At 34.6% G+C, this 22,664-nt stretch overlaps 1 protein-coding gene and 1 pseudogene across 4 annotated transcripts in view; both read left to right on the top strand.

The window, feature by feature from the left end:
- The first annotated feature begins 1,829 nt into the window (after positions 1 to 1,829).
- Positions 1,830 to 22,664, top strand: part of LOC145300982 (coiled-coil domain-containing protein 40-like) — an 86,338-nt gene continuing 65,503 nt past the window's right edge. The window contains exons 1-4 of one of the 4 annotated variants that reach the window (XM_080144536.1): positions 1,830 to 1,853; positions 9,461 to 9,569; positions 12,153 to 12,258; positions 18,638 to 18,732. In XM_080144536.1, coding sequence (XP_080000662.1) covers positions 12,168 to 12,258; positions 18,638 to 18,732 — 186 coding nt within the window. In that variant the 5' untranslated portion in view covers positions 1,830 to 1,853; positions 9,461 to 9,569; positions 12,153 to 12,167. Of the gene's footprint in view, positions 1,854 to 3,029; positions 3,174 to 4,367; positions 4,531 to 4,770; positions 4,813 to 9,460; positions 9,570 to 12,152; positions 12,259 to 18,637; positions 18,733 to 22,664 lie in introns of those variants that run through there. The other 3 variants (XM_080144534.1, XM_080144535.1, XM_080144533.1) reach the window with 3 other exon arrangements.
- On the top strand, positions 4,886 to 5,019 carry LOC145243122 (U2 spliceosomal RNA; annotated as a pseudogene).

Below are 22,664 nucleotides of genomic sequence, written 5' to 3' on the forward strand. Positions count from 1 at the left end.
TCTTCAAACTCCTCTTTTCTTTGTGTTGTTATATCCAACTTTAATTTTAGTAAGCATCCAACCCTGGAGATGATCTTGGAATGATTGCCTCAGTCACGGATGATGGCTAATTAGATTGTGGAAGATATGAGGTATGATTTTTGAATGTCCACATATTTTATTTGGTTGTGACTTACGAGACATTAGAGCTCTCTTGAGAGGAAAGGTAGTATAACATTATTCCCAAGAAGATTGTCTCGCACACAAAAAGCTCAAACAAAAAAAGTTCTGAAGTTAATATTGAGAAAAAAGTAAATGAACTGAGTAACGTATATTATACAATTTGAATGAAATAATCGATCTCAAATTCATTCGAAATATGAAGATTGTATAAAGACAGAAACATTACTGTACAAAAGGAACGCGAAAGAAAAACAAAACATTGAACAAAAGCTCGACTGAACTCCGATCTATGGTCCTCTCTTGCCAAACTTTCACAAAAAACACTCAACTAGCTACAACCACGAAAATGATTTCCCCCACTCTCTATCTGTGCCTAAATCTAAACGTGAATTCCATGAGAAAATCTTCTTTCCCAGAACTGTCCGCCTGTAGAACACTGTTTCGCTGTCCCACTTCTCGGTTGAATACAACATGGTAGCCTTCAAGTCTAATGTAAACAAATTCTTGTTGAACTGTCTCCATAAATAATCAAATTCTACTCAACTTCCACCATTAACGATTATTACACTACCACCTTACATTCATTAACCCTTATCCTCGAGTGGCTTTTAGGCTTTGAGAAGGGATGACTCACAAGTAACAAAAAAAAAGAAGAAAACACCAGAAAGTCAGATACTCGAGAGAATGTAAAAATTCATGGTGCTTGTGCCGCATAGTAGGATTTCAAATAAATGCATTTTAGGTAAAACCACTATTACGTACTTATGTGTCATGTCGAATTTAGTAAAAATTCCAAAAATTATGAAATATAATCAACTAAAAGATCCGCTAGAAGTTTTTTTACAAAAAAAAAAAAAAAATAGATATTAGCGGTCCGCCATTTTATATTTTAAAATGGCGGATTTTAATTGAAAACAAGGTAAGCAAGTCAGTTTAGCACACTGTAGTTACCTCCCCTAGATTTTAAGAACTCTTCGGCAGTAACATATATGATAAATCTTTAGAATTTGATAAATTTTATTTTTACTTGTAATTATTTTTCAACTTGATCATTTTTCGTAATTTTTGGAATGTTTTTACTAATTTTGACATCACAAGTAAGTATATAATTATGTAAGTATGTAATTGTGGAACACAAGAAATTATTTGTTATTTATCTGTCTGTCTATCTATCTATATATCTATGTATATTATCGATCTATCTATCTGTCTATCTATCTTTTTATCTATTTATCTATAGATATATCTATCTGACTGGCGTGGTGAATGGGGAGGTGTGAGCTGTGTTTTGGTATATTGTTAAAACATGTCAAAGTCGCATCAAGTTCAGTGACTGATCAATTGCACCGGAAAAGCATCTGATCAGGACCAGAAGTGCATGTCTGTCATGTGGTTCTAGTTGGCTGAGAAAAATAGAGGAGTTGGACTGAGGACGTCAACAGAAGAAGATAATCTGAAAAGGGTCTCCTCTCAAAACGAGGGAGCGTCTCAGACGTGGGACATGTAAGAACTAGCCACCTAAGTAAAGATCGTCGATCGTTCCTTTTCTAGACGTAATGCCTGGGAGCGAACAAAGGACTATACAAAACAAACTCATCGTCTTGAGTATCTAGCATGCGTCTTCTTTGTCAGGAGAATCAACTCCCTCAAGATGATCGAAGAATCCCCCCGAAAGGCAGCAGCAGAACCAGGTATGCCACATTTGTGTATTCGTGTTATATGTCAACACACGCACACGCACACACACACACACACACATACACACACACACACACACACACACACACACGCACGCGCGCACACACACACACACACACACACACACACACACACACACACACACACACGCACGCACGCACACACACACACACACGCACGCACGCACACACACACACACACACACACACACACACACACACACACACACACTAAAAGAGACACTACTAACAATCATGGCAGGATTAAAAGGGTTAAAGAAAAGAGTTAATTATACAAAAAAGAAAATGTTAAGAACACACACCTTGACTGCAACACGATAAGCTAGGGTTCAATTAGTGAAGAACCACCATAGACATTTACACGTACATACATTCAGATGAACCCTTTCGTCACATACATACGACAGTATAGCCATTCAGCGTATATACCATGTATATTTAAGTTGACCACCGTGAAAAACCACTATATAGTCAAACATTTTTTGTTGAGAAATATAAAAAAAGAGCCATAAAGGGGAGGGGAGTTAGCACTATAAGTCCCCGGGGACGCGAACCAGAATTTTGCCAGGGTCATCATTATTAGATTTATATTAAAAATAATGGGCTCCATATTTTGGCCAAGTTTCAGAAATATCTGATGGTTGGATAAAAAATTATAGGACTTCTTTTGGATCTGGGGACACAACGGGAATTTTCGCAAAAAAATTTTTTTACTGTCCACATCTATTTAATAAAATACAATCTGTGGCAAAATTTCAGGAAAAACTAATAGACGGTTATCTGGCAATCGTCCGGACTAACGGATGCACGGACGCACAGAAGCACGCACGGACGCCACTGAAAAAATAGGCCTCTCTCCGATAAATCGGGAGACCAATAATCCAATTAAACTTAAATCTTCACACATGTCATTTGAAGGCTAGCACTTTATATATATATAAAAAATATATATGTTTATTTTTTGTCTTTATTAATAACCCCATATGTCAGCTCTGGGACTTATTGAGTGATGTAACGTGTTATAACGATCAAAATGAGAATACTACTCGAAATAATCCAACTAATCGAAATTATAAATTTTCATATCAAAATTTCAGAAATATAATTGTTTTATTTATTTGTTTCTTTTATTATTTTTTTTTTTCTGTATTTTTTTTCAGTATGAGCGCGTATGTTAGACGCAGCCTTTGAAAATGTAAACGACCCGTGCAAACTGCAAAGCCGTTGCTCGTAACAGGAAACGCTAAATTATTAAGTCTTGTACAAAATTTATGTAAGTGAAAAAATAAACAAGTAAGTTGTACTTTTTTTCAATCATCTTTTTTTTTTTTTTGTCAAACAAAATTGAACAAAATTAATAAGAGAACCAATTTTTGTGTTTTTAAAAGTTAAAAAAAAAGAAGCACTTTTTAAAATGTTTTTTTTTATGTATTATTATTTTTTGCATAAAAAAAAAATTTGTAACTAATGTAAAGTAAACATTTTATTTTATTTTTTTTCATGTAAGGTGGGGCTGGGTAACCGTTTTTTTTTTTTTTTTTTTTTTAAATTAAATTAAGACAGCCGGAATATTCCCTTGCGATTAAGTAGACTTTTCTACGGTCGCATCAAACGATGTCAGAGTGAGTTGAGAAGAGACAGCGGTGGAGAGAAACTTCGCCAGCCGGGTAGCTTTTCGATATATGGTTTAAGATGAAGACGGAATGATCGTTACCACATTTCTGTCTCCACATAAACTCGAAAAGATAACTGCCGAGAAGCTCCCGGCTGCTCCTGCATTACGTCTATTGTCGGCATTTCGTCCTGGTACACCTTCAGCCACATCCATCATTAACTGATCCTCTTTTGGCGATGATGCACAAGACACGCAATTTTTCTTTGCGGCGATTAATCGTTTTGTTTGGCAACATGAAACGACATCTTCCAGTGTCTGCAGCTGTTGATCCAAGATGGAGATATTCATCTTGTATAAACTTGTTAGGAATGGTCATTTGAGGGTGTGTTGTTTGCTTAATTTATTGATTTTTTTTCTTCCAATATTTTCTCCAAAGATCGTCTGCTCCTTTGCCGCACATTAATTGGCTGATCGACGTCATGTTCCGAGCAAAACCGAGCAGAAGATTAGTTACATCTGGTTCAAATTGTGCACAAGTACCGTCATTTTTATTGTATTGAGCTGTTCATTCAAATGCAATTCAGATAATCAGGACTCGCATCAATGAATGGGGGTAGAGGGGGGGGGAATACACGAATAAGCCGTAGAGAAAAAGGCCCTGAAACGGTGCGTATTCTCTCCTGATATTATCTGGAGGACGAAATGAAATACTACACGACAAAAAACAAACAAACAAAAAAAAAAACAAAAAAAAAACGCGATTATATGCAAGTCTACGAATGAATAAACTAAGAAATGTAATGAAATATCCCACGAACAGAACAAAAAAAAAACAAACAAACAAAGAAACAAAAAAAAAACGATAAACACGATTATGTACAAGTCTAAAAGAGAATAAACTAAGAAGAGGAAAGAAGAGGAAGGCCCTCAAACGGCCCATTTTCTGTCCTGATAACCGACATTAACTGGTAACCGGAATGGATTATTTCCCAAGTGAAAACACCTGAAAAACATGATTATATACAAGCCTACAAGGTAAGCTATTGCTCTCAAAACACAATATCTTCTGTTGTCCGCTTGTTTCATGGTGAGGTTCTGCTACTGTTCTGGTAGTAATTTTTTTATCCTTCTATCTATCTATCTATCTATCTATCTATCTGACTAGCTTGATTGTTTTTATTTGACAGTACAAAGAAGATGGATGACATCATAAAGTTACCATGCGTTATTTATGATGTCATCAGTTTCAAAATATACATAAATATATATTTCTTTCTTATTGAAATTCCCGGGAAGTAATACATCTGTAAAGGGCTGGTGAGTACAATTATTAAAAAACAAACAAAAAAAAAAAAAAACATGTAAATATAAACAACTACAATAAGGATAACAATCTTCTTGGCCTTTTGGTCAAGATCAAAGTGTAGTATCTGTTCTTCAGATGCTGCACTTCCATTTGTTGTTCTCTTTAGGTGGAGGATCATTCCTTCACGACTGAGACAATTTTTTATTTTTGTACCTTTTCTCCACGTTAAAAACCGACCCTAGTGTCTGACTCTGTCCCATGGGGAGGCATAGTAAATAGATACAATAAGGATAACAATCTGAAATGTAAAAAAATATTTAAAAGAAGAACATTTATTGACGACAATGTTTATTTACGATTTTTTTTTTTTTTTGGTTATGTCAAACAATTTGCAGTTAACCGACAAGGACTTTACGTCTGATGATGAGTTTTCTTTTTTTGTTGGTTATCTGAGTTTCGTGCCAATGCGATCACAGCAAGAACTCGTCTATCTACAACCACAGAAAAGAACTTTCTTTTCTCTCTCTGTATACCTAAACCCAAAAGGAAATTCCATGAACAGCAGTTTTTTTTTTCTTAGATTATCTCATTTGTGGAAGCAGATATCATAAATCTGTCTACCAACCGATGACAGCAAAATCGTCAAGTTTAATGTAAACAAATACTTGTTGATCTGTTCTCTTGAATAATCAAAATTTGCCCTTTCAGCCTGTTTTATTTTCAATCCTCTCGTAGTGTTTTTCATCATTGACAATTTCTTTAACTCTTATATCTTCAAATAGTGTTCTGCTGTTCTGCTGGCATATCCTCTGCCGACTACAATATGGTAGCATTCAAGTCCAATGTAAACAAGTTCTTGTTGAACTGTCTCCTTAAATTATCAAATTCTACCCAACTTACACCATTAACGATTACTACACTATCATCTTACATTCATTGACCCTTATCCTCCAGTAACCTTCGGACCTTGAGAAGTGGTGATTCCCTTGTACAAAAAAAAAAGTCTCAGGTCTTGGTGCATTAATAAACATTTTTTAAAAAATCATGCCAAATTTAAATAAGTGAAATCAAAAGATGACGTGTTTCAGGCAGAAATAAATTTAATTTTATTAAAAAAACAAAGGCAGAAATAATTTACTGCCAAAACATTTCCAGAAAGTGTAGTGAAGCCAAGACTACTATTTCTCCATTACATGTCTCTTTCTCTCTACTCTTCCCTTTCCCCCTTCCTTCCTTCCTTCCTCAAAATATGACCAGAGGTTGTAACCAATCAGGATGGAGAACAGTTCTGGTGGGAAAGACAAAAGAGATACAAACAGTGTTGGAAGAAAAAAAAAAAAAAAAAAAAAAAAAGACGCGAGTGTTCCAGAGTCAGGGGACAAGTGGTATCGGGTTATAGAAAGTTCGTGATTTTCATTTGAAAATCACGAACTTTCTATAACCCGATACCACTTGTACGCTGAAATGAATATAAAACCGTTTCGTTTGGAAGTTCCTTTGTTTCTTTATTATCATTCCCAGGTCGGTTTCTACTCCCGTCTTATTAATTTCGACGACTCCCCAAAAGGGGGACCCGCCGAAATGGTGACCTATCCAACAAGAATTGCATTATGGTAACCGCCATAAAAGCATTTAATTTGAATTAAATTGTGTGACAACTTCTCGTGTGTCTGTATATGTACGTGTATGTTTCTTGATTTCATGCTATGTAAAACTTGTAATTTTTTAAAATAAAAATACTATAGTGTAAATAACGAAAACAAAATAATAAAAAAATAATGCTTTTACTACGAAATAAAATCCACCTGAATGCATTTCGTTTCTTCATAAAAAAGACAGCCAATTTAATCTTTTGTTAATAATCAAAAAGAAAAAGAGTGAATTATTTCTGGATCCTTTGGAGTTTTAAAGAAATTTTAAAGCATTTAATCTGCCGAATGCAAACTATTTAAAAAAGTTTTTAAAAAATGCGTTTATGACCCCTTAGGCCCTTAACCACAACAATATTTTCAGAGGCCTTGTGAAATAAGGGTGATTCTTTAGCTGATAAGAAAGAAGTCCATCATTGATTTAGGGCTGTTAATTATATGAGTTTGAAAATTGTAATCAAAACTTCCTACCTCAATTATACAAATTACATTTGATCAAAAGTTATTAATAAGAGTTTATGTTTATCGGTTTTCATATTAGAGAAAAAATATGAATATTTCAATGAATTCGATTATACATTATTTTTGATGAGCAGACGATAATGAAAGTGTTAATGAGTTGTGTGTCTCTGTGTTTGTTAATGTCTGCATGCATATGCTTATGACTGCGTATATTTGAATTGACATAGCAGCAGCCCCAAGGCCCAACACAGGGGCAGAGGAGAGGCGGCGACGATCCTGGATCTACCGTGAACTTCACCTCAACTGGTTTATTAAAAAATAATCTGCCCTTATATGGGATCAATGTGGCTCCAGAAAACCAATTTCGAATAGATTTAGAAAATCCTCTGATTAATCCAAAATATTGTTATTTGTTTTTAATAATTCAAGCGGGTGTATGAGCAGACATATATCCGCTGAAACTATTTTAAGCATTTTCATTTTGGTCGCCACAATTCCACATTGTGGGAGTAAACTCTACGTTTAAACTGCCCCCCCCCCCAAAAAATTATTTCTCATATTCTATCAAAACAAACAAACAAAAGAACAACTTTGTTATTCCGTTTAATTTCAAAGAAGATGATGAATTTAAATGTGTAGTAATCAATTTTTGACGATCATTCAATTCAATATTGTTTTGAAATATAATAAATGAGAATATTCGTAAACTGATTTTTTCTTTTACTTTCATGAATTTTTCACATATAATATTTTTTTCAAATAAAAATGTTTGTTTACATATTATTCAATATGTTTATTTACAGACACATTTTTACAGAAATAATGAATATTAAATGTAACATATTATGAATGTTCTTTACATGTAATAAATTAAATAAAATATAAAAAAAGAAAATGAATGAATGGGAACAAGTTCAACAATATGAAATTTCACATATACTGTATTAAATAAAATTAAACTACATAATAAATACGAATCCAGTAGATGATATTGTCGAAAAAAATATTTTAAATCAGACAAAAAAAAAAAAAAATGTAAAAGGACATTTATTAAAAAAAAAAGAAGAAAAAAAAAATGTAAAAGGACATTTATTTAAAAAAAAAAAAAAAAAAAAAAAGAAAAAAGCAGTTTATGAATATTCTTATTTGTTGGTCCCCCGATTCATTGGAGAGGGACCTATGTTTTCAGTGACGTCCGTGCGTCCGTTAGTCTGGACTATTGCTACCAAACCATCAATTAGTTTTTCCTGAAATTTTGCCACAAATTGTATTTTATTAAATAGATGTGCACAGTAAAAAAACATTTTTTGCCAAAATTTCCGTTGTGTCCCCAGGGGCTCAAAAGAGGTAAAAAAATGCCCCAAAATGGCCAAAAATGACACATTTTGCCCATAACTTTTGATCCATCCATTAGATTTTTCTGAAACTTGGCCAAAATATGGAGCCCATTATTCTTAATAGAAATCCAGTATGGGTGATCCTGGCAAAATTCTGGTTTGCGTCCCTGGGAACTTATAGTGCTAAAAACGCCCCCCTTTATGACTCTTTTTTTCATATTTCTCAACAAAAACTTGATATGTCTGACTATATAGTGGTTTTTCACGGTGGTCAACTCAAACATACATCTGTTAAGGCCTGAAACTGCACCGTTTTCCATTTACACTGGTATTCGGCGTATTCAGGGCTCAAAAGGGGTAAAAAATGCCCCCAAATGACCAAAAATAACACTTTTTGCCCCATAGCGTTTGATCCATCCATTAGATTTTCCTGAAACTTGGCCAAAATGTGAAGGCTATTGTTCTTAATATAAATTCAGAATGGTTGACCCTGGCAAAATTCTGGTTCGCATCCCTCTGGGACTTTTAGGGCTAAAAAACATACCTTTTTGGAGATCTTTTTTCATATTACTCAAGAACTTGATATGTATGTCTATATAGTAGGTTTCCATAGTGCTGAATTCAAATATACATGTCTTAAGGCGTGAGACTGCATCGTTTGTACATTTTCACTGGGGTTCGGTGTTCCCAGGAGCTCACAACGGGTCCCACATGCCTCAAAATTGCAAAAGAATGACACTTTTTACCCCATAACTTTTGCTCCATCCATTAGATTTTTCTGAAACTTGGCGAAAATGTGAAGGCAACATTGGTCCTTCCTTCACACTTCTCACATTTATCATTTCTCCACTATTTTTTGTAGCGTCATCTCACAAGCAGCACAAGAGGGGGTCCACGTACGCACGGCTTGTTATATTTAAAAGCAATTGTGCAAAAATTAAATGAAACAAACAAAAAATAGTGAAACTTGACTAACACCGTTTATTTCCTATGACATGTCATGATTTAGACAACAGGGAATAGCTCAAGTAAATTAATATGCGTGATCGCTCAACTTTCTTACGCATTCTGCATCAGAAAACGCCAGAGTCGTGTTGTTTATATGTTATTTGTTTATTCAAGATCAGTTTTAGTTTCGATTTTGAGAGATTTGTTTTCATGTTTATATATCTGTATATAATCATCTGTTTCACTGTTTTGTTGTATTACAGTTTTTTCCGTGTGGATAGACAAGCAACCATTTTCAGCTGAGATCGAAACCCAATCGTTTTCTAAGCAACTGGCCTTCGTATCAACGACACCGGCAGCACAAGTTACGAGGTAAAGGAAATGCTAATATTCATCTTTGCATTATCAACTGCCGAGAATGCCCTTAGGATGCTTTTATGAAGAATGCATACCTACATACAAGCAGCAAGATAACGTCTACAGTGTTTTACTCATCTGAACCTCCAGGCATAGGTTCATTCCAAAAGTAAAGCCTTCTATTTTTTTTTTACTCAAAAATGTAAACAACTATGAAGACGGAAGTGGTACCATTAAAATGAGCGATCTTTTGTGCTCCAAAATTGATTTTTCTACATAGTCACCACCATTCCACCAGTCTCAATGCACTTTTGCTAGGAATTGAATGATGCATCTCTGCTTCTGGCACACGTCCATGACGAGGATTGCTTTCTTAGAGTCTTACACTGTCAATATCTGCAACAAAGAGATTAAACTTTCAGGTCATAGAAGGAATGAGTTCAGTCATCCGAACAATACAATTTACAATCCCCTCTGATCTATTTGAGCAGAATAAAAAATAGGAAGCATTAGTCTTGGAACACCCCTTTTGTGTGTGTGTGTGTGTATATATATATATATATATATATATATATATACATATATATATATATATATATATATATATATATATATATATATATATATATATATATATACCAGTGGTGGGTGGGGGGAGGACGCCTAGCTTTACTCGGGCATAAAATACGTTTAAATATGATATTTTAATTTGTCCAGATTTCGTATATATTATTATATAGTCGTGATTTCAAAAGTAAATAAAAGTATTTCGGTGCTATCAGCTAGAATCGAAACCAAAACTGTAGCATTCAAAGCTGATGACGTTACAACTGTACGAACGTTATACGCATATGAATTGATTAAAAATTAAAAATAAACTAAGATGAATGTACAAAATGTATAACGATTTTTTCAATTTTGACCCATTTTTGATCTTTTAAAAACTATTTTAACCGACTAAAGATCCATAAAAGAACGGCCTGTAAAAAATCCAATCATTTGAGGTCCTTAACGCCATTCTGCTACTTTTAGTTTCGGAGGAGATAGAGTTTGAAATACGGAGACAGACAGACCGACAGACAGACAGACCGACAGATAGAGAGTAAGTGATCTTATCTGTCTGTGAGGAACGATCTCTACCAAACTCTTCTGTCAATTTTTGGTCTACTGACTTGAAACTTAATATATAGGGGATTTGGATCTATGGAACAAATCCAATTTGGTTTTTAGTCTGTAAAAATAGCTGCTGAAGGCTCAAAATTGTAAAAAAAAAACAGAATTTAGCAGGCATAAGTTGACCAAGTGTGTTATTTCTATACATGCGTAAATATACATTTATATCGTTTACAATGTTACTTTCTAAATTTATGTATGGATTTGGGTCAGACTGTAATGAACAAGGCTGGAGAGCTAAATGTTTTGGTTTCGATTCCAGCTGATGGCACCCAAGTCATATTTTTAAACTGTTGAAATCACTGCTATATATTGGGTAAAATAAAAGAATTAATATAGTACTGCATCGATAATACGACATCTGCATGAATTAAAATATCATATTTAAGCGTATTTTATGACCAGATTTTACTGGGGAGACAACTACTATCAATTGGATGCAATATAATAATCAATAGAGAACTGCTCTATAAAAATAATAAATACGAAATCTACGTAAATTAAAATATCATATTTAAGCGTATTTTACAATTAAGTAACGCCTGCTAATATATATTAATATATATATATATATATATATATATATATATATATATATATATATATATATATATATATATATATATATATATGTAGCAATTACTGTTACCGCTCTCGTGAAAAGAGAAGTAACAAGTGAAACAGAGAGAATGAAAGAATGACAGGGAGATAATTGGGGAGATTTTATTGAAAGCAGACGAGTGCCGTATATGGTTGTTTGTTATGTTTATGATGGCAAAAAAAAAAATAAGACTGAAATTAAACAACGAACAAGTGAATTTACTGGAAACCTGGAAGAATGGATTGCAATAGAAAAATGCGAGCATGAAAAGTAATATGGTTAAGCTTAGACGTGGAAAAGTAAAGGACTAATTGTTAAAACTGGAAAAGAAAAGAACAAGATATTCTAGTAAAAAATATAATAAATTTATAACTTAAAATATTGCAGCATTAATAATTTTTTTTTAATTCAATTTATTACATTAGAATATTACACTCTCTGCTTCCATAATTCTGATTTTCAAACATCGTGGGAACTGCTGTGCTGTTTTCTCACTTTTTATAAGCATGTTCACATGTGTTGGACGCATAAAAATCAAAATGGTGTTCCCAGTTGTTGTTATCATGATGTCAGATCTAGATGTCAGAGTTTCAATTAATCCAATCCCGGTGAAGAAAGGCGTTCAGAGTATGATAGGTGTCTTGTAGAGGGGACTCACTTAGTTGTATGTCTTTGAACGATTTCCAGAAAGTCAATGATCTGAGCAAGATAGACTAATTGGGCGAATTCTATGTTTTCTCACATCAAAGCTGTATGGAATTTTAAATTATTTTATTTATTGTTTTTGAAAATTTAATTTCTGATCTTGCCTTTCTTATCTGTAGGTAGAAGCCATTGTGATGGCGTTGCCAAGTGATCAAACATTGATGGATGAATCCAATGTGAAAAGTGAGGATTTTTTAAGTGGGAATGACGAAACTTTGGAATCACGTAAGAGTTTGCCTCTTTTTCTTTTTCTGCTTGTTTTTTTCATTGGATGTTCGTCAGTCATTGTAAAGAAAATAAGATTAAAACAATTGCATTTCTTTCGAGAGACGCCATTTTTTTTTTTCTGTAATCCCCCTACATGAAAATATCTTTTAAATCCAAGTTTCTGTCTTGTGTTCAACAATTTTTTTAGTTTTAGCTTCTTCTGGATTCTTTCTTGCAAAAAAAAAAAAAAAAAATGTCTGAAAATTATTCACAATTTTTTTTTAATCTTACAGCGGAAAAATAAATATATAAAACGCTTCTCAACAGAACAGTGCTTTATTTTTCTTCATCAAAGAGAGACTAAGACATGACGAGGTTTTACCTCCCTTTTTCACTCCTCTCCCCCACTCTCTCTCTATCCCATTCTCTCTCTCTCTCTTCTCCCTCTCTCTCCCCCTCTCTCTCTCCATATATATATATAATGCTCCCTATCTTGGGTTGAGCATATTTGGAAGTGATATACAAACTGCCATTAGCGTATTAAGCAACGCTCTTTGTATAAACAAATCGAGCGGAGGCATTTGGACGATGTCAAAACATCGTTCATTCATTACCCACACAGCATCAGCCGTATAACGTAATGGTGAAAAGCCTTTACTGTCATTTGAGCGGTCGGGTTTCGATCCTGGCTTGAGGCAGTTGGGTTTCTAGCTGCACTGATGAGCTGTGAAACAGCGAAACTACTGTATGTGGATGACTATATATATATATATACTAGCAGAAGTACCCGTCGTTGACTGGGTTCAAAAACAGCCTACAGAAAATGGACTGTGATTGATAAAAGTATGATAGGTTATCAAAAGGAGGGGGTTGTAAAGAGATAGGTTTTGATACTCAAAAATTTTACCCTAAGCAAAATATGATGAAAGTAAAGATAATTTTTGCGAAAAGATATTTTTTTTATATCAACTTTGTTTCTATTCGTAGCCAAGAGTGACCAACAAAATGATGTTTCCTTACAAAGAGAAAATGTTATATATATAATAATATAAATATACAAGAAATAAATGTTACAATAGTCAATAAAAGTTCATTGGTTTGTATTTTTAAGTAGTTTGTAAAATTTTTTTTTTGTTTTTAATTCACGAACCGGTTTAAAAAAAAATCAAAATGGCAGCGACTTTGAAATGGAGAGCCCCGTTTTCAATTTGAAGGAGGGGCACCTGAGCATTCTGTGTTAACAATTTAAGAGAGTTCCGTCAACGTAAGGAATATTTATAAACATATTTTAATGTTTTCCGTTATTTTGTGCTTGAGGAATATTCAATTATGGCATGTGTAGTTTATATAAAAATTCATTTAAGTAGTTATCGCCTTAAATTTCGTTTTAATTTCGGTTCGATGAAATTATTTCAAGAAAGAACATTAAAAACTATTAAAAAAACAACAACAACAAAAAAAAAACATGAACTGAACTTTTATTGACTATGGTAACATTTATTTCTTGTATATTTATTTTTTCGGGTAGTCGTTATTTGGCTTTTCTGCAAAGCACTCTTACAAAATAATATCGATGAAATATCGAAAAACAAAGAAACAAAAACAGTTTTGAAAAATAATGAAGCTTTACTTACTTTAGTAAAATAATCTGAAACAGCAAAATGGGATATTAAAAAAGTAAACACGTAATTACTTTAGTTTTTTAAAGCAAAGAATCGATATAAAAATGAATAAGAAGAAAATGGCGCCCTTTTTAAGCAGAACAGCTTCCTTTCAGTTTTACAGTATTGAATGGTGTAGTATTGCGCCGTCGGATTCAGGGTTGTACTATTGTAATGTAAAGAACACGCAGAAAGAGTTGTAATCAACTGAATTCCTTCTAGTACACTGACAAAAAAAGCTTAAACATATATAAATAAAAATAAAAAGGTTATGTAAACGTTTTTAAACAGACACGTAATCATGTGAGCAGGATTTTTTTCCTTCTTTTGACACGATAACAAGTAACGTTCTTATTTTTTATTATTTATCTATTTTCGAAAGAGTGCCACGTGCAAGTGGAGAACGAAAAAAACAGAGTTATGCAAAATTTTTGTCGAGAATTGACTAAAGTTCCGACTTTTTTTTTGGCTTTCACTTTAATAAGAACGTGAATTTATTCGACACAATATGATTCAACTAAAAAAAAAAAATAAAAGCTAACATGAATTAAGATTAAAGTTAAGGTGTTATTGTGGACCCTCACACCTTTTAAAAAACCTTGTTAAACTTTGTGATACATTTACATTTTATGGAGGTCAGGCGCGAACGAACACTCAATAATTTTATTATACCATAATTCTTCAAACTGAAACATAATTATGAAAGTATACTTACGCAAATAGATATGAAAAGTCTTTGTTAAAGTTTGTGCATAATTTCCATGGAGTACAGGCGCGAACGCAGACCCCACAATTTTATTATACCATCTCCATTTAAGTTGAAACATACTTATCAAAGTATTCTTATGTACATCTATATCAAAAACACTTGTAAACGTTTTTTTTTTCATTTTTTATTTCCATGCTTTGGGGGCCAGGTGCGAACGCCGTTCCCACAAATTTTATGAACCACCGTTCTGCCAGATCAAACATATGCATTCCTGATCCTCGATACATCTTCTATCATTATATGTAATCAGTTTCGTAAAATAGTCAACCATATAGGAGCCTATTCGTGACTACACACACACACACACACACACACACACACACACACACACACACACACACAAACGTTCAGCTTTATATTATATATATATATATATATATATATATATATATATATATACTAGCATTTCGGCCCGGCGTTGCCTGGTTATTTGGAGGTGTATGCTGAGAAAAAGAAAAAACAAAAAAAAAACGGTAATTTAAAAAATATTTGACCCCTATTATGACCCCTTAATATTTATTGTTTTGGGCTCAAATCAAGTTATTAAGTTAGATCCATGTCCATGGAATCTATATCTATAATTTCAAGTGTGTATACCCAAAATTGTCGGAGGAGTTTGGTAGAGTTCTCAAAGGTCAAATTGTTGAACTTTGACCCCTTAACAGCGAAATTGCTGGCCGAAAACCGATCACATAGATTTTCCCCAATCTCAGTACCCTGTATATCGAATTTCGAGTCTGTAGACTAAAAATTGACAGAGTTATTGCGTAGGGAAATGTACACACACACACACACACACACACACGCACACACACGAGTTCACTTTTATATATATATACTAGCATTTCAGCCCAGCGTTGCCAGGGTGTTTGGATGTGTATGTTGAGTAAAAAACAAAAAAAGTGGTAGTAAGAAGGCAGGCTCGAACCCGTACCGCAAAGGAGGAAAAGAATGGGGTAAAACCTAACGTTTATGCTGTTACGACCACCACCAAACCGGAAGTGACATTTTTTAAAATTAAGGCTAGACACTCTAAAGGAGAGGATAACTTAAAAAAAATATCGGCGAAAAAAGTGACCCACCCTGTAGAAAAGTGCCTAGTTGAAGGGGAAGATATTAATGTTTTTAGCCAATTTTTCGATATTTGTCGTATGAAAGGTCGAACTTTCAAACGATATTGATCTTGGTAAAATCCGTCGCCTCTATTGAAAGTTTAAGGCAGACATGCAAACAGACATACATAATACATTTATATATTGGTAACTAAAAATTTTCGACCCAAACTGATGAAAAAGCTTGCCCTACCTCTGAATACTCTCTATGTAAAATTTCAAATATTTAGACCAGAAATTGTCTGAGTAATTTGGAAGAGATCGCAGAGATCAATTTTTTAAAACTTTGACCCCTATTATGACCTCTCAAAATTTGTTTTGGGCTTAAATGAAGTTATTAAGTTAGATCCATGTCCAAGGAACCTATATCTAAAATTTCAAGTGCGTAGGCCCAAAATTGTCAGAGGAGTTTGGTAGAGTTCTCATAGGTCAAAGCGTTGAACTTTGACCCCTTAATCGCCAAATTTCTGGCCGAAAACCGATGACATAGATTTTCCCAAATCTCAGTACCCTGTATATCAAATTTCGAGTCTGTAGACTAAAAATTGACAGAGTTATTGCATAGGGAAATGTACACACACACACACACACAGATGCGTTCACTTTTACACAGACACACACACACACACACACACACACACACACATATATATATATATATATATATATATATATATATATATATATATATATATACACACTTGTGCCCGATATTATTCATACCCCCCCCTTGAAAATTGAGTTTATTAGGTGTAACTTTGTAAGAATTTATTGTTTACGTCCATATTGATACATATTCTTAATAAACCTCTTCTGATCATTTTCGTCATTTTAAAATCTCGGGATACTTGTAATAAAAGAAATATACAGCTATTTATAAAATCTGCAATGTTCAAAAATAATCATACCCCCTTATTTTTTCAGTATTAATCGAGTTTCTGACTGTTTGTTTCCTGTTTGATTCTTATTTTGAATGTTTTTATACAACCTTTGATTAATTTTATTTCGTTTTTTGCATTTTTCAGAAATTAAAATGATATCAACTGAAAACCAATAAAAGAATAAAAATTATTAGAATGGGGAAGAAAAAAGAGCTTAGTAATGATCTTAGGACTAAAATTGTGAATTCACATAAGGATGGTTTAGGTTACAAGTCAATTTCCAAGAAATTTGAGGTCCCTACAGCAACAGTACAGAGAATCATCAAAAAATTCCAGAGCCACCACACAACAAACAACTTGATTGGTAGAGGAAGGAAAAGGAAACTGTCTGCTAGAGCCACCAGGAATATTGTAAGAAGTGTTAATGCAAATCCAACCACCACTACTAAGGACATTTTAGAAAATCTGGAGTCTTCTGGCATAAGAATATCAAGGCAAACATTGCAAAGGACTCTGCATGAAAATGGTCTGAAAGGAAGAAGACCAAGAAGGATTCCATTGCACACCGGAAAACACCTTGCAGCACGTCTAAAGTTTGCTAGGACCCATGTGAATTCTCCAGAGTCCGTTTTCTCAAGTATTTTGTGGACTGACGAAACAAAAATTGAATTGTTTGGCTATATGGATGCTTCTTACGTTTGGAGGAAGAAAGGAGAAGCTTACAACCCAAAGAACACCATACCCACGGTGAAACATGGTGGTGGTAGCCTAATGTTTTGGGGCTCCTTTTCGGCTAGTGGTCCAGGTAGTTTGGCCAAGATAGATGGAACCATGAAGAAGGAGCAATATTTGGAGATACTCCAGAAAAACATTAGACAGGATGCGGAGAAGCTCCATTTAGGACCAAACTGGGTCCTTCAACAGGATAATGATCCAAAACATACTGCCAAAATAGTCAAGAAATGGTTTGAGGATTATCAAATTAATGTTTTGGAATGGCCTAGCCAGAGTCCCGACCTGGATCCTATCGAAAACCTCTGGCACATATTGAAAACTGAGGTTAAAAAGCGGAAACCTAGAAATGTGAGGGATTTGGAGAACTACTGCATTGAAGAATGGTCAAAAACAGTGTTGATGCTTGTAAAAACCTTGTTGATAAATATCCAAAACGGTTACAGGCAGTTATTAAGAATAAATGGCATGCTATTGACTATTAGTAAGAGAGGTATGAATAATTTTGAACTAGTGGCATTATTGTTTTTCTTTGTATAATGTTTCAAACTTGCATAATTTATTTATTTGTTGAGTTTAAATTAAATGCTTATGCTTGATTTATTGTTTGAAATCCCTTTAATATTGTCTACCTTCTGGTTTAAGCAATATTCTTATAGAAATCTCAAAGATCCGAGGGGTATGAATAATATCGGGCACAAGTGTATATATATATATAAGAAGATGTATAAAAAAGAATATGAAAAGTATTATACCATCGCAAATGGAAAAACAAACAAAGAAAAGGAAATAGATAAAAATCCGTGTCTGCATATTTTCTTTTTTAACAAAAGTTTTTATTACATATTATTCTCCTGTCTTGACACCATTTAAAAAGTCTCTCGCTGCCACATGTCCATTTAACTTGGTTCACGTTTCTCTTTCTTCCGACCACATGCTGCTCTTGGTGCTAATACAATCGCTTGCCATCCATCCATTGGCTGATTCTGATATTTTTATATACGTTCATATGCGCTCTGTTACAATTAGAGTTAATTATTATTTGTCATTGCTGGCCTTTGAAGTGTTGTCATAGATCGTAGTGCTGTCTGCATAAATGTCTATGAATGATCTAAGACTAAGATTTGGAAGATCATTGTGAATGGTTAAAGGGAGATAACTCCTGAATATATTTGAGCTAACAAACTAAGTAAATTCTACATATTTTTTTCACGCTTAAGACATTATGCAATTTTTCTTCAGAAAATGATGTTACATCAGACACGGCAAGACTGCAAGATTCTTCGTGTGGTGACCATGAAGATCAGTCAACTGTTCTACTCATGGAAACAGACCATGTGAGTTTTGATATCTTTCATTTTGTTTCAGAGAAAGGGGAAGAGAGGTCAATCATTTGGAGCATGAAGAAGGGGAAGAGGGCTCGATCGTTTTTCACATAATATTTGGGTAACTTTCTCTATGAGAATTGTACATATATTTATTAAGGTCGATCTTGATACCTTTTCTTCTGCATTTTGGCAGAATATATTCAGATTATAATTGCGATTGTTACTTGTTTGGTTTAAGTTGTTTCTAAATCCTTCAAGAAAATAGTTATCTTTGAGGAAGAAGGAAAGAAAAATTTAATAATAAATTCATTTGTTGCAATAAAGTTTGTTTTTTTTTAGAAGAATTTCATAAAATTTTTAAAAAATAATGTGTTTTGTTTTGTTTTTCATTTCTGAAAAAAATTTACGAAAAGTAACAAATGAATGATGACAATTTGCATTAAATAATTTCTGTTTAAAACTAAGACTTAAAATATACAAGGGTCAGGCAACCCATTGAAAAGGAATAAAAAAAAAAACAAGTTATTCATTTTGATATATTTTTTGTTTTAAAGTTCTTATTACAACTGAATCTCAAAGTACTAATTGATTGTAGAAAGTGCTGTAAAATAATGGGTGTACACCCTTCGTCAAAAATGACAGAAAAAATTATATAATAAATATATATACATTCAGGTTCTTCCATCCAAGAATATGATTGGCTGATGTAAGCCGTAAATATGGACAGGTATAGCATCCTGAGAGAGGTCAAAAGACATGCAGAAAGCCTTGCACTTAAGCATATTGTAACGTTACACACTTGTTTACACCCGGGACCCACACGTTGTATACAGATTATGTCGCAAGGAACATAAGACAAGTAATAACTCGACTTCCTTTTTTTATTGCAACAACAACGTTTATTTCTGGACACTTTCCCGAATAAAATGTGATCGTGCTCCTTCTCTCTGACTTCTCTCCTTTTGAATGCCGTTTTGAACGTGTTCTTGAACGTGCTCTTGAATAGCTCTTCTGTCTTTTTTATAGTGTTTTTCTTGTTCCCTACCGTGACATCATTTGCACATGTCTCTGCATTTGCATACATGCTTCGTGTTCTGTTACAATATTACCAACTACGACAACGAACACTGTTCAGTAAGGCGACTTACTAGATTATTATTTGAACTTAGCTACTTCAAACAAATTTTAAAAAATTAAGCTTCGCAACATCTCTTCTGTGAGATAGAGGTTGCAAGGAAAAGAAAAAGACATCTCCTACGAGGCTACGAAGTCTATTTTGAACTCTATCAAGGCAGGACAAGTCCTTTCTAGCAGCTCCTGCCCAGATGTGGCAACAGTATTCCATCCTTGGACGTACCTGGCTCTTATATAGATAGAGAATTGCATCAGCAGTGAGATATCTACTGGATCGATAGAAAGATCCCACCATTTTTCCAGCGGCCTTGGCAACAGATTTGATGTACATGTTCCATTTAAGATCAGGAGTAATGGTCAAGCCCAGAAGCTTGTCAAAACTTGAGGCCTCCTGAAGACGAGAGCCATTTATTTCAATTGATGCCAGATGTGGATCAGAATGTTGATGATGTAAAGAGAGAAGCTTGGTTTTAGATGCATTAAAAGTAACCAGCCACTCCTTTCCCCATTGTACTACGTGCTTAAGATCAGAGGAGAGAGAATTGGAGAGAACTTGGTTGTTTACTGTCTTAGATGTGCTACCATAAATGGTAGTGTCGTCAGCATAAATGTCTACAAATGATGTAAGGATGTGATTTGGAAGATCATTAATGTAGATCAGGAAAAGAGTTGGGCCCAGGATGGACCCCTGAGGGACACCGGCATTAATACTGTGGGCTTCTGATTTTTGCCCCTCAACTACTACTCTTATAAACCTATCAGAAAGAAATGATTTAATAATTGAGAAGACATTTCCAGCTATACCATAGCTAGAGATCTTATGAAGTAAACCTTTATGCCATACCCTATCAAAGGCCTTAGATATGTCAAGAGCAATTGCCCTAGAAAGGTTGCCTCCATCGAGAGATTTGCTAATCCTATGAGATATAACTGTAAGCACATCTGCTGTAGATCTAGCAGAACGGAAACCATATTGAGTGTCACTAAGAAGGTTATTTTTGTTGAGATGGTTGATTACTTCTGTATTTAACACAGATTCCAGCAACTTACTCATGACGCACAGGAGACTTATTGGCCTGTACTGAGAGGGGGATGAGCGATCACCTGAATTCTTAAATACAGGGCATACAGATGAAATTTTCCAGGGAGATGGGAAACTATTCTCCTTAAGACAACGTTTAAATAGTTTTGTAAGTATGGGCGCTAGTTCAGGTTGAAGTTTTTTGAGTACAATTGGTTGTGCTATTAAAAAAAATGCTCTGCTGAGGTTGCTTCAGATCTCTCCAAACTTTACAACAAATACCTTAACGAATCTTGCTTTCCTGGCTGCTGGAAAACTGCTTCTGTGGTCAATCCTGGGCCCAACTCTCTTCCTGATCTACATCAATGATCTCCCAAAACACATACTTAAATCATTTGTTGACATCTATGCTGATGACACGACCATCTATGGCAACACATCAAAGGCTGTAAGTGACAAAGTTCTCTCTGATTCTCTCTCCTCTGATCTTGAGCACATGGTTCAGTGGGGGAAGAAGTGGCTGGTTTCCTTTAATGCATCTAAAACCAAACTCCTATATTTACATCATCAACGCTCTGATCCCCATCTGGCATCAATTGAAATGGATGGCTCTCGTCTGGGAGAAGCCCCATGTTTTGACAAGCTTCTGGGTTTGTCCTTTACTCCTGATCTGAAATGGAACACGTACATCAAGTCTGTTGCCAAGGTCGCTGGAAAGATGGTGGGATCCTTCTACTGCTCCAGAAGATATCTTACTACTGATGCAATTCTCTATCTATATAAAAGCCAAGTACGTCCAAGGATGGAATACTGCTGCCATATCTGGGCAGGAGCTGCTAAAAACAGCCTACCCTGCCTTGACAGAGTACAAAATAGACTTCGTGGCTTAGTTGGGAATGCCCTTTTCTCTTCCTTGCAACCTCTCTCCCACAGAAGAGATGTTGCGAGCCTATCCTTGTTTTATCATTATTTCCATGGCAAGTGCTCGTCTGAACTCCAATCTCTGATCCCTCCTCGCCAATCTTTCATGAAAAACACCCATCTAGCTGAATCCACTGTCAAAAACTTACCCCACTCTTTATCTGTGCCTAAATCAAAACGTAGATTCCATGAACAAAGCTTCTTTCTTAGAACTGCACGCATGTGGAACACTGTTTCGTCTGCCTGCTTCCCACCTGACTACAACCTGGATGTCTTCAAGTCCAATGTAAACAAATTCCTAATGAATCGCCACCTCAAGTAAACACTTCAATAAATCTCCACACTAACGTACTGTACTTGCAATAACCCTTATCCCTGAGTGGCTTCCGGGCCTTGATAAGTGATGACCACTGTGTAAAAAAAACAGTTTTCAAGAATTCTAGTGAAATGACCCATTAAATTATTGCCCCATTAGCCTCCTCCCGCTTTTTGCCAGCATATTTGAGTGCATAATTAATCAAGCTCTAGTCCACCACCTTACAGCTGCTAAACTTCTGGCCAACCAACAATATGGATTTAGGCAAACCCGTTCCACAGCGGATATCCTAACTGTAATCTCTCAATGTATATACCATTCACTGGACAAAGCAAGGGAGGGTAGAGTGTTAGCCCTAGATATATCTAAGCCTTTTGACAGGGTATGGTACGATGGTCTTCTAAGGAAAATCAGATCATATGGTATCACTGGAAGAATACATAACGTAATTAAATCCTTCTTAAGTAAGAGAAGAATCCAGGTTGTTCTCGACGATTATACATCCAAACAATATGATATAAATGCAGAAGTACCTCAGGGGTCTATCCT

This window comes from Euprymna scolopes, chromosome 2, assembly GCF_053919585.1.
Source record: "Euprymna scolopes isolate OS-2025 chromosome 2, ASM5391958v1, whole genome shotgun sequence".
Taxonomy (NCBI): domain Eukaryota; kingdom Metazoa; phylum Mollusca; class Cephalopoda; order Sepiida; family Sepiolidae; genus Euprymna; species Euprymna scolopes.